Below are 11,573 nucleotides of genomic sequence, written 5' to 3'. Positions count from 1 at the left end.
GCAGCAACGGTCTACCAGCTCCCCCCCCGGACTATCCTGTCCACCCAGCTGCCTTCCAAGATATTATTCACAGATAATCTCCAGCGTAAGAATATTTAATTGATAGTCAAATTGAACAAGGTTTGATTTCAATTAAATTCCTGTCAAAATTTATAATGAAGGATGTTCATTGGATATAAGTACTAATTCAGAATTATTTATGAATTTCTGGAGAGTCAGAGAAGTTCTCTTTTGATGGAGATTATGGTGAGGAAGATGACATCTTCAAAATGGGTCCTGGTAGCGAAGGGGTCGATCTGGAGAATGAACAAGCCTACAGAGCTATGTCGCGAATCAGAGATCAAATAGTAATAGATATGTAGAATAACTACCAATTCTATCTTGGGGGAAATATGGCACACTAGGGAACATGTCATATAGTCAATTGAGAAAAAAAAAAAATCCTGTTTCTAAAGTAGATCTAAGTAAAAAAAAAATACCTGAGAAAATTTGTAACTAACTACATTAAGTACTTATTTGTCCTCTAATCCACGCATCTTTAACAGCTCCTGCAGTCAGCCCAAGAAATATACAAGCTTTGGACCTATCCTCAAAAAGGCTAACAGCTTTTACTATTTGCTCCAGTGTTAACTTGTCTGCATAGCAATTCTCAAGAATCTTGATTGCAAGCTCATGTTTGAATTGTATTACTTGCTCACACTGGTGGCCAGCTTCCTGGGTAGCCTTATTCAAAGCTGTACTCAATGACACTTCAGCAATCTTTGTACGTCTGGCCTGCTTGTAATTCAGAGGCTCAGAAGTTGCACCGGTAGCTTGACTAAACCTGGTAGGAATATGAATTAAATCAGAAGCAGACCTTTGGTACTGACAAGAAAGAACATGCTCTGAAATTCTCTCTACAAAGGCTTGATGAATCATATCTCCAATATCGATCAGACTGCTTTCCAAATCCATATTTAGTTGGTTTGTAAAATTTTCTAAGGACTGTGATTGCGAAATGCCTGCAGAATTATAAGGAGCATTCTGATCTGCTTCAGCTTGTTCTACCTGTGACTGAATGGAAGCTGTTTGAGTAAATCTTCCTGAAGTCCATACTGCAAGAAAAAGACAGGCCATGTCACGAATGTGGCTTGGCAAGGAAAAGGATTTCACATGACGTATAGTTAGGAGTCACAGGTATGTTATTATTTCACACATATGACTCATTTGAGTCATATGATTTGTTATATGTGGAATTTGTGATGCTTTCGCACATAGCTCAAATATGAGTCACAGGATGTGCACCTGACGAGTATGCCTTGCGAGTGCACCTTGCGGGTAGGCCTGGAGCATATAATTTATGTTTTGCACTTGACCTCGTTATGAGGTCATGGGTTTCACGCATAGGACTCAGTCGAGTCATAGGAGTTGTTTATTGTATTATGATTGGTTTATGAGTTTTTGCACATAACCTCGCTATGAGATCATGGGTTTCGAGCATGTGACCACTTTGGTCATATGACTAGTTTGTTATGATTGGGTTTCGCACATGTGACTACTTTGGGTCACATGACTACGGGCGGAAAGAACACTATATAAGGAGTCCGATGCGGCTGAGAAGGATAGGTTCTTCATGCTTTGTTCTAAGTACATTTCCTCGTTCTTGCTGTCGCTTCGCCCTGAGCATTTCTATCGCTCCCATGATGGGCCTTGATGCCTTGGATTCTGGGGGAGATATCTGAGTTCGCTCAGTAGTTCCTGGGGTTTTTGGTGTTGAGGTTTGTTAGGTGTTGCATGGCGGATTACTTGTTTGCTTCTCATTTCGCCGCCTGCTGGTTATCTCACGATGCTGGCACTTTGAGCTATTCATCATGGTTGCTTACGAGGCTCTTTCGGTAAAATGTCTTCGGCTTCCTGTCTATCATCTACTCACAGGTTTCGCGTTCAATTGAGGGAATTGAACATTGTGTTTGGGGGGATCACCCATGTCATTCTCTGGGCCAGCTCATGTTTCTTGTTGGGTTTTAACGGAGTCCTTAGTTTTCACGATACAAAACACCCTTGGATTAGACTGATGACCTTCTCAAGCTTTAACTCATCATACCAGCCACATCATTCCACAGGTTGTAGGGCGGTGCCCGCCCAGCCCCTCCTCGTTATGTTTTCGTTTCCACGGTCGGAATCTTACGATGTTGTTTCTCACTGTTACCTTCGAGTTTCTGTCCTTACTGCATTTATGGTGGTTCAGTCAGGTGTCTCCTCTTCACTTTAGCGGGGATGGCTTTGACCCTGAAAAATCTTACCCCCTGGTGTGGTTTTTCATTGCTGTCTGGGGTGGTGTGGGATGATTGGCTGCCAGACACTCGCGTCATTTGTGTGTTTGGGTGGTTTGGTTGTGGACTGTGGTTAGTGGCTTCACAAATTGCTAGTGGGGCCTACCTTCTATTTGTCTACTCCGGTTCGCTCACCCTCCCCCTTCTTGTCGCGTCAGTTGGGGTTGCCTCTTGCCCGTCTTTCAGTCTGTACTTGTTTTCGGACCTGTCGGGCTGGCTTTGGCTGGCTCTGCCTACTATTTCACCGCTTGGTTGGACTTCGGTTTGGTTGGGCTGGATAGTGTGGCTGGTGCCGGTGTCTTTAAGAATTCGTGCTGTCTTTTTTGTAGCTCCCAGCTGTGGCTGGTGGGTCCTCCTGGGCTACAAGGTACTAGGGGTTGGGGCTCTGTTAGTGTGGCCAAGACCAGTGGCTGCCTGATGGGGCTAGGTATGGGCTGTCCTGTGGCTATAGGACGGTTAATCTGTCTGAGGGGCTGGGGGGGCTGGATGGGCTCTGTGGTGTCTGGTGTGTGGGACTTGGGAGGGCTGATTGGGGGAGGAGAGGCACCTGCGAGTACCGGTCGGGCCTCTGTCAGGTTGGGTGAGGTCTGATTACATATTTCCTGTCTGGCTTGTGCTGTTGGGTGAAGCTGCTGAGTGCTGTAAAAGCTCCCCAACGGACCGGCTAGCTGATGGCCACCTGTACAGATAGTGGGTTACGACCACCTGGTTGGACTTGTTTGTATCTTATGTGCTGAATTTTGTGGGGTTTGTTTGGTTTCTTTAGTTGGGCTACGGGGTTAGCAGGAGGAGGCATGGCACCACGGGTGGGAGAGAGGCCCTACTGACCTTTTTTGGTCTGTTACTACCTGTATGTATTTCCTGTATTTATAGTGTTTTTGTTTGGGGGACAGGCAGCAGGCACAGGTCCTCCTGACCGGTACGCTCCTCCGAGGCAAGCGACAAAGTAGGTTCATAGGGTTGACAGCCGGGTATGCGGGTATGAGAGGTTGACATGTTGGTTGCCTTCTCCCTGCCATTGTGTCACCTGCAGGTTTAGTTTGTGTCTTTTATTTGGTTTTCTACTGTAGCGGAGGTATCACGGGATGGTATTTAGACTGGGTGGTAGTGATTTTACGATTGTTGGATGAGGAACCTGGTCTGGTCGGTCTTTTGCTCGGCTTCAGCTATCCTTAGTGCTGGTTGGCTTCATACTTAAGGGGCTACGGACTTGGACCGGGGCGGGCGCTGGGGTGTTTGATAGTATTGTAATTAGTTTTCATATGGGCATGACTTAGGGATGGCAGGTGCAGGGCTGTAGACTTAGTTAGCTTAGGATTAGTGGTATACCGGTTAGCGGTATCTCTGTGCTGGTGGAGGCTCATTGTATGCCAGTATTGGCGGTACGAGTTGAAATAAAAATTAGATTGACTTCTAAGTACTTTTCCTACTTATTACTTTAACGAATTTAAAAATTCTTTTACGGTCTTTATCTTTATTGCAATTATATCGTTACGTAAAGGAGAGCTCTTCACACAGAAGAGTTAGAGAAAACTTACAATAGGCATTTCAGATAGAAGACAAAGGTCTTGTACTATCGGTAATGTAGGCAGAGGCCTAGTGCTATCGTAAGATGAAAAAGAAAGAGATGAAGAAGAGAAGTATCGTTCCCCATCACCAAGAACTAACTATCCAAGGAGGGATCGTTATATGAAAAAGAAAGAGAAGAAGAAGAGAAGTATCATTTCCCATTACCAAGAACTAACTATCCGAGGAGGGATCGTTACAGGCCAAGAGATCATACAGGGGAAACCCTTTGTGCCGATACTTAGTAGCCTCTTTATGACTCTAGCAAAACAGTATTCTTTCATTAGTTTTCGAACTCTAAAGAATAAATGTCAATAAGTTTAACTAAGAACTTACTTCCAAATATGTTCTTCAAATCTCCGAGGAAGCTGTTGGCAAACCCTTAATATCATCCCACCCAAACCCAGAGTTTTGACACATAGAATCAACAATCTCAAACTCTTTTTTCAACTATGATATTAATGTGTCAGTCTTTGATTTATTTTTCCTAATGACTTTAACCAAATCAGCAGTTGATAAAATATTAACTTACAATGACTTCTTTGCTTTTGGCCTGAGGGATGGTAAATGGCTTTAAACTAACTACCTTGTAGGTCTCATTTAGTTCTCCAACAATGCTTTGCCAAACAGATTTCTTAAACCCATTCTCCCCTCTATCACCATTGTTGACATGCTAAAGAAGTGCCTCAACTAGAAATCTTTTACTATCTTCAACCCATACGCTATTCCCTATTCTGGCTTGATGCACATGGACAAAAGCTATTAGTATCGTATCAAAATAATATCAGATAAAGGATTCAGAGAGGTGTCGGATATACCTAGTCTAAGTAGCAACGATCAAATTGTAGAGAATAAAGAGGTGAATGTAGAGGAAATTTTGTGTTATTGTAATGGCCTTGTGGTGTATTAGAAAGGGAGTAAAATGGAAGCAAAGCCTTTTTGTACTATGTGTTTGATTTTTGGTATGTGCCCTAAGTTGAGTTGTGTGACGACTTTTTTCTTTTTTTCTTTCATACAGCTGTGTGGCATGGTTGCCGAACGCTTATATTATTTTTTTTATATTGAATTTTTTTATTAGCATATATGCTATTTTCAACTTTTATTGCGATATATTTTTATTGGTATATGCCGAACGGAGCCTTAATTTATTGGTTGTTGAATTGTATCAATTTATTTGTCAAAATATGTTTTCCCCTTTTTCTCAAGAAGGCTTTGGTTGCCATGCAAACTAAAAGTGACAATAACTCAAAACACCTAAAAAGCGATTGTACTCTTTCCCTTAACAACACCCATATAACCAAGAGAGGAACGCCGTTACGCCGGCGGCAAGAAACCCGCGAACAAAGTCCCCTGAATAAGAGCGTAAAAAATCATCCAGCGCACAACCCACTTTGCACGGGCATCGTCAGCACAAATCATGCACGCAACCCACCAGTACCAGACCACACATCCGCTGCTCAACCGTGTGATGATCTGTACGTGGTATGTCAAGAGCGCTAAGAGTGCTAGCAATATCTGAGGGATGGCCAATTTTCTAACGACGGGTCCAGCGCCACCGTAGATGGCCCATATGCCAGAGCAGATGAGGACGATCAGCGCTGGCGTCGCGAGGAGGAATAACGGGATGTTGGGGATTGTCCAGTATCGGAATACGCCCACGTTCCTGCCCCAGTTAGCCTTGGTGAGTGAGTTGGAGTAGGAAGAAGGGAGCGAACCAATACTGCTCCTGCACAAAAAAGTAAATACTAGGAACCGTGTTGTTGCACCAACTCCTGAGCTCCCCAGCACCCGAACCCGCAGGGCAATACCTCCCGTAGGCAAGCCACTGCGGAAGCGCCAATCCAGCCCCAACGAGCAACCCCCCAACCCCCAACCCAGCCAAGCTCCCCACTACCCTCCACCCCCTCTCCACCCCAACCACAAACCTCCACCCAATCCTCCAAAAATCGTGCAGAAACACTGCACCGTTCAACAGCCCATTACTCCGCACCATGCTTGCCAAAAACATCCACGCACCAGAAACTATTATGTATCCGCGTACATAGCAGTACAATCCCGAGAAGCTCAGCAGGGCAAACAACGACTCGCTGTACGGCGCCGAAAGGAAGAGTCCAGCGGGGGAAATGACGTGCAAGTGGGCCGCTACAATGGGTAATTTCCCATTCAAAGGGAAGACTTCTCGCGTGATGGCGTAGAGTACTGCTGTTGATAGCGCGTGCGCGAGGTTCGCCAGGAGGACAGCGGAGAGGGCGTAATCGTAGGGTTGTGGTAGGTCCATATACTTGAGTGCCGGGGAGAGTGCTAGGCGACTGTTAGATCTCCGTGTCCAGGGGCTGGGGGGGGATGGATGCACCCCAATGAACTCCGCAAATCGCTTTAACAAAGCCATACCCAAAAACCCATTCTTGCTCGTTGACGTAGTCGCGTTGGGCCGCTTTGACGAAGTAAATTGCGTCCCAGCGGGTTAGTTTCTGTAGCAGCGTCTGCAGGAGCGTTTTTGGCGCTGGGAGGACAAGGGATGTGGAAGTGTCATAGGGTGCCGGTGTTAGGAGGGTTATGGCGAGGAGGAGGAGCTTCCAGGATAAGAAGGCTTTTGGAATTATGCTGGGTGGCATGATGGCTTGGAGGGCAGTAGGAGTGGAGATGTACGAGTACCATAGGCGTGGTGGTCGCAAGACAATCAGGGTTGGTTGGGGAAGGTCGGCTTGGCAGGGACCATGCAAGTCTGTGATATCATAATTATGATACCAGCATTGTACCAGTCCTCCGGTACCGGGGGTTGTGGGCAATTCTGTAGAACTTCTCTGGTTGGCTGTCAGGTCTTCACGCTCACTCAATGAGCAGCGTTTGCTTCAGCAACCGCGCCAAGAGTTCTATAGACTTTGGCCATTCATCTCCATAATTCGCGTTACACACACCAAATTTCGACCAATCATACCGGACTTCTACAGACCTCTGGTCATACCCTAAGTACTCGTATATCGTGCTGTAGGAACTGACAACGAATTTCCGTCCTCAGCAACACTGATACTCGTCACGGTATACCACTCGATTGAGTCGTTACCCTGTAAGAACTCTGCTAGGTTAAATTACAACCTCCTGCGAACTAGCGGATTTCTCCCTGAACAAAATTTCCCACACATTTCTGTTAAGGTGGGCTTCACGGTTTCTCGAGTGAGGGTAGGCCATTTGCTAGATATGGAGCAGAAGTAGCAGACTGGCTCGATTCTGTTAACCCCCCCTCCCCCTTTTATGGGTTGATCTCCAAGTTTATAGGGACATCCAGGTGTTGTACACCCAGCGTCGAGTATTCGATATAGTGCTTGCATTTGGGGGATACCACGCGGGTTCGCGTGCGTAGTGGCTTAGGTCAGCGCCGAATCACATTTCATGACTCCCGAACTCGACTTTTATGCAGAAGCGCTTACCGTATTTGATATCTTCGCTACCGTATGCGAACCATCGCTAGGGTGTGAAAAATAGGAATTGGATTGTATATTACCTACTCCCCAAACTATCGGGAGACTGAGGGAGGGGAAGGACTAGATAAGGATAAAGAAATCGGCCTAGAGAACAAAAATCACTTCATCTTCTCACATCTACAGGGCGAGAGCTTCCCACACTACTTCCTCACCTCCGGGAACCTATATTCCCCCGGCGCCGTGCCACTCGACCCGGGTCTTTTCCCGGGTGGCGGGGGTTTCAGTCTTGCACTCTCGAACATGAAGCTCCTGTCAAACTCCTCTACTGGACTCCTCAATTCGACCAACTCCAGCGCCTCCTTAAGCATTTTACCCGAGTTGTCGAGAGCGGTGAGAAATCTAGCAAGTTCCTTGCATAAATCCCAGTCTCCCTCCGCCACTGCTCGCTCCAACAGTCTGACCATGTCTTTCGAGGAACTAGTGAGTTGCTCAAGGGTGTGGAGGACAAGAAGGTAGCCGCCGGCTGTTTTGAGAAGGCCTCTAGAGAGGGATTCCTCAAAGAGGGCTTGAGGAGAGCCGACTACGTCGAAGAGGTAACGCCAGGAGGCTACTTCAGTTTTTCGTGTGCAGCCTACTATTACGTCGAGATATTGGGGGAAATGGGAAAGGAAACGAATGACTTCGGGAAGAACGGCGGCTATTACTGTGAGCATTATAGGAAACTAGGAAGGGTAGAGATAGTGGATATCACCTTCTGGGTCTGGGGGCCGGTCAGCCTCGTCATCGAGGACGCCGTGCAATAAAACCTCTAAAATGTGCCCAAAGTAACGAAGTTTTTCATAGTTAATAGCTAACTCTACAGCGGCCCCAGGTCTATGACATGTAAGGTAATGCCGTAATATATGGTTGAGGAAGAGGTGAGTCTAAGTTTAGATATCTGTTAATAAGGGGCCACACATAAAAGGTATCCGGACTTACTCTGGTAGAAAACTTGAAGTATGAAAAGTTGATATCTCTTCGTTGAACCAGCTCAGACTCGATTCCAATTATTATGCCTTTGTTCAGTATCGCAGACATGGGATAGAAATCAACAGCGATCTTGATTGGAGGTGGAACTTCTCTGCCACCCTCCCCTGGGTTAAGGTTGAGAATCTCCGTAACATCACTCCAGACCTGATCTTTTAATTAGAGACAGTACTCTCCCCTATGACTCGAGAAGGATAGCTTACCCTCATATCGATACCATCGAATATCCACAGAGAGTCGGTAAGTTCATTTGCTCTCCCTGCTGGGGGAAAGTTCCCGTCGTAAGGCGTCGTCCTCCCACTTTCCGACGAACCCTGCAAGAGGTGCTGTTGTATAGGACAATCCCTCATCAATACGTAGTATTCTACATTTTGTTGGAGAACCCGCATATCGTACTTTGCGTCTCCTCCTTCTGTGGTTGATGGTTGTAACACCACTAACTTCCCGTCCACAAGAAAGATAACAGTTGCGACTGCGACATCTTGAGAAGGGTCGCCATCGCGAAGCTGCTGTTCTGGTAGGATCCAGCTTATTGCCCTTACTCTTGCGGGTGCCCGGACGATACCATGGAAGTAAATTTGGCCAACCTGCACAAGTTTTACGGTATCTTTCATTCCTTGTACAATGAAATGATACAAGGCATTGTCGTAGGTATAAACTAGAAGTGAGTCATCTCCAGCGAGGGATAAGGAGATGACAGGAGATGGTAGAGTCTCTATGTGTAGTAATAATGAATTGTCGAGCTGCAACTCTCGAGAATAAAGTCTCAACTATAATGGGCGTGAGCATTTGCAAGTCAAGCTGCAACGAGGTTCTTTGGGGGTTGCAGACCTCATATAGATCATCACACTCAACTGCAGCAATTAAGATATGCTGATACCAGCACATGCCCCCCCGTACCACAAAATCCTGTTCCATATTCTCATTGATAAATGTTTTCCAGCGCCCGCTATTGACTGAATAATGGGCAAGCCCCCTCCTGCCAGCTATTGCAACATATCTTCCATCCGGTGATATAACCGCACTTCGGATTGGCCAATTGTCAACCAAGTACACCGAAGGCATTTGCACATGATGCCATAGCACACTAGTCTCCTGTGAAATTGCTGCAATATCGGATTTATCATAGCCGCGGTATATGAGTATTTTCTCATTCGTCTGCAAAACTGGACGAGCAATGTTGGCTGAGCAAAAGCAACCAGTAACTGCTGACCTCGCAAATTCCATGACCCAGATTCGCTCATCTCCCCCTTCTTTCACGAGCATTATTTCTCCACCGGCTGATACCCAGCTTCCAGTCCTCACACCATCTAGGTACCCCTCGCCTGCGTTGCGTTCTAATAATCTGGTGTCCGCCGAGAAGGAATTTCCACCAGGCTTTCCGTAGACACTCCATGTTGCCCATCCCCTTTGGTAGCCAGCAAAAAGGCAATACCCGTCAGGTGACCATGTTATAAACGTTGATTTTCCCGATGTTGTAGGTGATGCCGGAGCTGATAACACATGCGACAAGGGAATACTCCCGTTATAGTCACGGACATTATAAACAAAGATTGATCCGCTAAATCTCCTGTGTTAGTTGAGCCCTGGGTTAGGGATGAGATAGGCACCTACTTGGCACAAGCCACGGTAATAAGTGAAAATCGGGCATTTATCGCAACTTTTACAGCCTTCTCTGCGGAGGAGGGTGGGATGTGGAAACAAAAGCCCTTGAACATGCGCGAAATATCACCATCCTATGGCGCCTACATGTTAGATATCTCATCACTGGCAAAATGGGCGTGCAAACCTCCAAAACGGCCTTTTGAACAGCATACGCCAGGCCATCACTTGTAACCCAGGTTGATAGGTTCATCGGCCTGTCATGAACGATCTCCGTGGCAACAGCTACTTAACAGAGCTCGAAGATCAGTATGAAGCTTTGAATATGCGATGAAATACCTCCAAGAAACACCACATACCAAGTTAATTCACTAACCTTTCTTTTGAAGCCAAGGCATCCGGCTGAGCAGCTCTGTGGTTGTTTGGTTTCCTGTGGGATCTGGCGTCCAACGAATACATTGGACTGCAGCAGGCTTCACAGTAGCTACCATCAGTTCGTCATCGAGAGCTAAAGCTCTAATATCCGCAGCGTCCTGTTAGCCTCCGTTTTTTTATCAATTCCAGTGGTAGCAGGATGGCCGAACCTGCTAATTCCTGCATCAACCTTGATAACCATCCTAAATCTCACAGAGAATTCCCTCACCCCTCCTGCCTCACCAGCACCAAGAAGCAATCCTCCCGGACCAACGGCTGCCTTCACTCCAACGGCCATTGAGTTCTGTCGTGCGTGATGGTTATTATTAACGAAGCCCGGTTTGTACACTCTAGCATTCGGGTCCGAGGCAAGCGAGTACGTAACTAGGTATCCCAGTGTAGTTTGTACCACGAAAATCTGTGAGTCCGGTCTTATGAGGAGATCTGTATTGGGGCCGTATGAGACGAGGGAGATCTGAGACCTGCGAACATGAGCAACGACGGCCGTGGGCTACCCATAGTAATTTGAGCTTGTATTAGCGTTCCGAAAAGCGCACTTCCAAGCCCACCTAGAGGTCTCTCCCACCTTCATTTGCCAGATCGTAAGCTCGGAAGCCGTGATTGTCGCAAACATTCCATTCCTAGCCACCTTTAACGACAATATGTGCCTCGTTTGCCCCTCTCCCTCCCTCCCTCGGGTAGATCGACTGCGCATTTTCTGGTCGGTTCCTTTTTTACCCTTGGGCCTTGGTAGTGGAGCTTCTCTGAGCTCTTGATCCATAACTTCCTTTTCCCCAACTTTCCTTCCTTCCTGGGAGTTCTCACCATCATCGTCGTCGTCTTCACCGTCCTCATTATTCACTTTTTCGTAATCATCATCATCATCATCGTCCTCATAGTCATCATCATCATCCCTGAGCGAGAGGGAAGTGCTGTTTTGTATGAGCTCGTCGGAGGCGTCATCCGAATCAAATGCGGGCGGTGAAGAGTCTGGAGGAGGTTTCACCACGTGTATTCGAGGAGCGCCGAGGGGCCAATACATTATGTCCGCTACTTCACTGGTGGGGAAAGGAGACACTGGTTTGGAGAGGGTGGTCTGCGGATATGGGGATATGGTTGACTCTGGCTGGGATTATAGAGGTTATGGCACGGTATGGTGCAGTCTACGGGTGTTGACTTGACTACGTCAGACAAAATGGATAAAATTGGGGCGACACAGGACTAAAGCCAG

General features: G+C 46.7%; 2 protein-coding genes; both read right to left on the bottom strand.

Moving 5' to 3' along the window:
• Nucleotides 1-5,192: 5,192 nt before the first annotated feature.
• On the bottom strand, nucleotides 5,193-6,684 carry GSTUM_00003042001 (uncharacterized protein; the record flags this gene model as incomplete). XM_002836675.2 has 3 exons in its annotated part: nucleotides 6,232-6,684; nucleotides 5,594-6,179; nucleotides 5,193-5,541 (listed from the first exon to the last, which is right to left on the bottom strand). The coding sequence occupies exons 1-3, from the start codon at nucleotides 6,491-6,493 to the stop codon at nucleotides 5,193-5,195; spliced, it is 1,197 nt and encodes a 398-aa protein (XP_002836721.1). The 5' UTR covers nucleotides 6,494-6,684.
• A 660-nt stretch (nucleotides 6,685-7,344) lies between these two features.
• Nucleotides 7,345-11,480, bottom strand: GSTUM_00003041001 (uncharacterized protein). XM_002836674.2 has 10 exons: nucleotides 10,929-11,480; nucleotides 10,513-10,853; nucleotides 10,305-10,444; nucleotides 10,116-10,213; nucleotides 9,941-10,062; nucleotides 9,158-9,887; nucleotides 8,530-9,096; nucleotides 8,279-8,473; nucleotides 8,052-8,223; nucleotides 7,345-7,997 (listed from the first exon to the last, which is right to left on the bottom strand). The coding sequence occupies exons 1-10, from the start codon at nucleotides 11,382-11,384 to the stop codon at nucleotides 7,501-7,503; spliced, it is 3,318 nt and encodes a 1,105-aa protein (XP_002836720.1). The 5' UTR covers nucleotides 11,385-11,480; the 3' UTR covers nucleotides 7,345-7,500.
• Between the last annotated feature and the right edge of the window lie 93 nt (nucleotides 11,481-11,573).

Source organism: Tuber melanosporum (assembly GCF_000151645.1).
Source record: "Tuber melanosporum whole genome shotgun sequence assembly, scaffold_159, strain Mel28".
Classification (NCBI taxonomy): Eukaryota; Fungi; Ascomycota; class Pezizomycetes; order Pezizales; family Tuberaceae; genus Tuber; species Tuber melanosporum.
The sequence above is the reverse complement of the archived record's forward strand: the minus strand, read 5'-3'. Positions and strand labels throughout refer to the sequence as shown.

What these genes read in the sequence shown, in the direction of transcription:
- GSTUM_00003041001 (XM_002836674.2), bottom strand. Translation starts at nt 11,384, where the DNA reads ATGTATTGGCCCCTCGGCGCTCCTCGAATACACGTGGTGAAACCTCCT. An exon ending in TCGATGGTATCGATATGAGG is followed by an intron (nt 8,474 to 8,529) that starts GTAAGCTATCCT and finishes TTAAAAGATCAG; the next exon opens with GTCTGGAGTGATGTTACGGA. An exon ending in ACTTCAAGTTTTCTACCAGA is followed by an intron (nt 8,224 to 8,278) that starts GTAAGTCCGGAT and finishes ATCTAAACTTAG; the next exon opens with ACTCACCTCTTCCTCAACCA.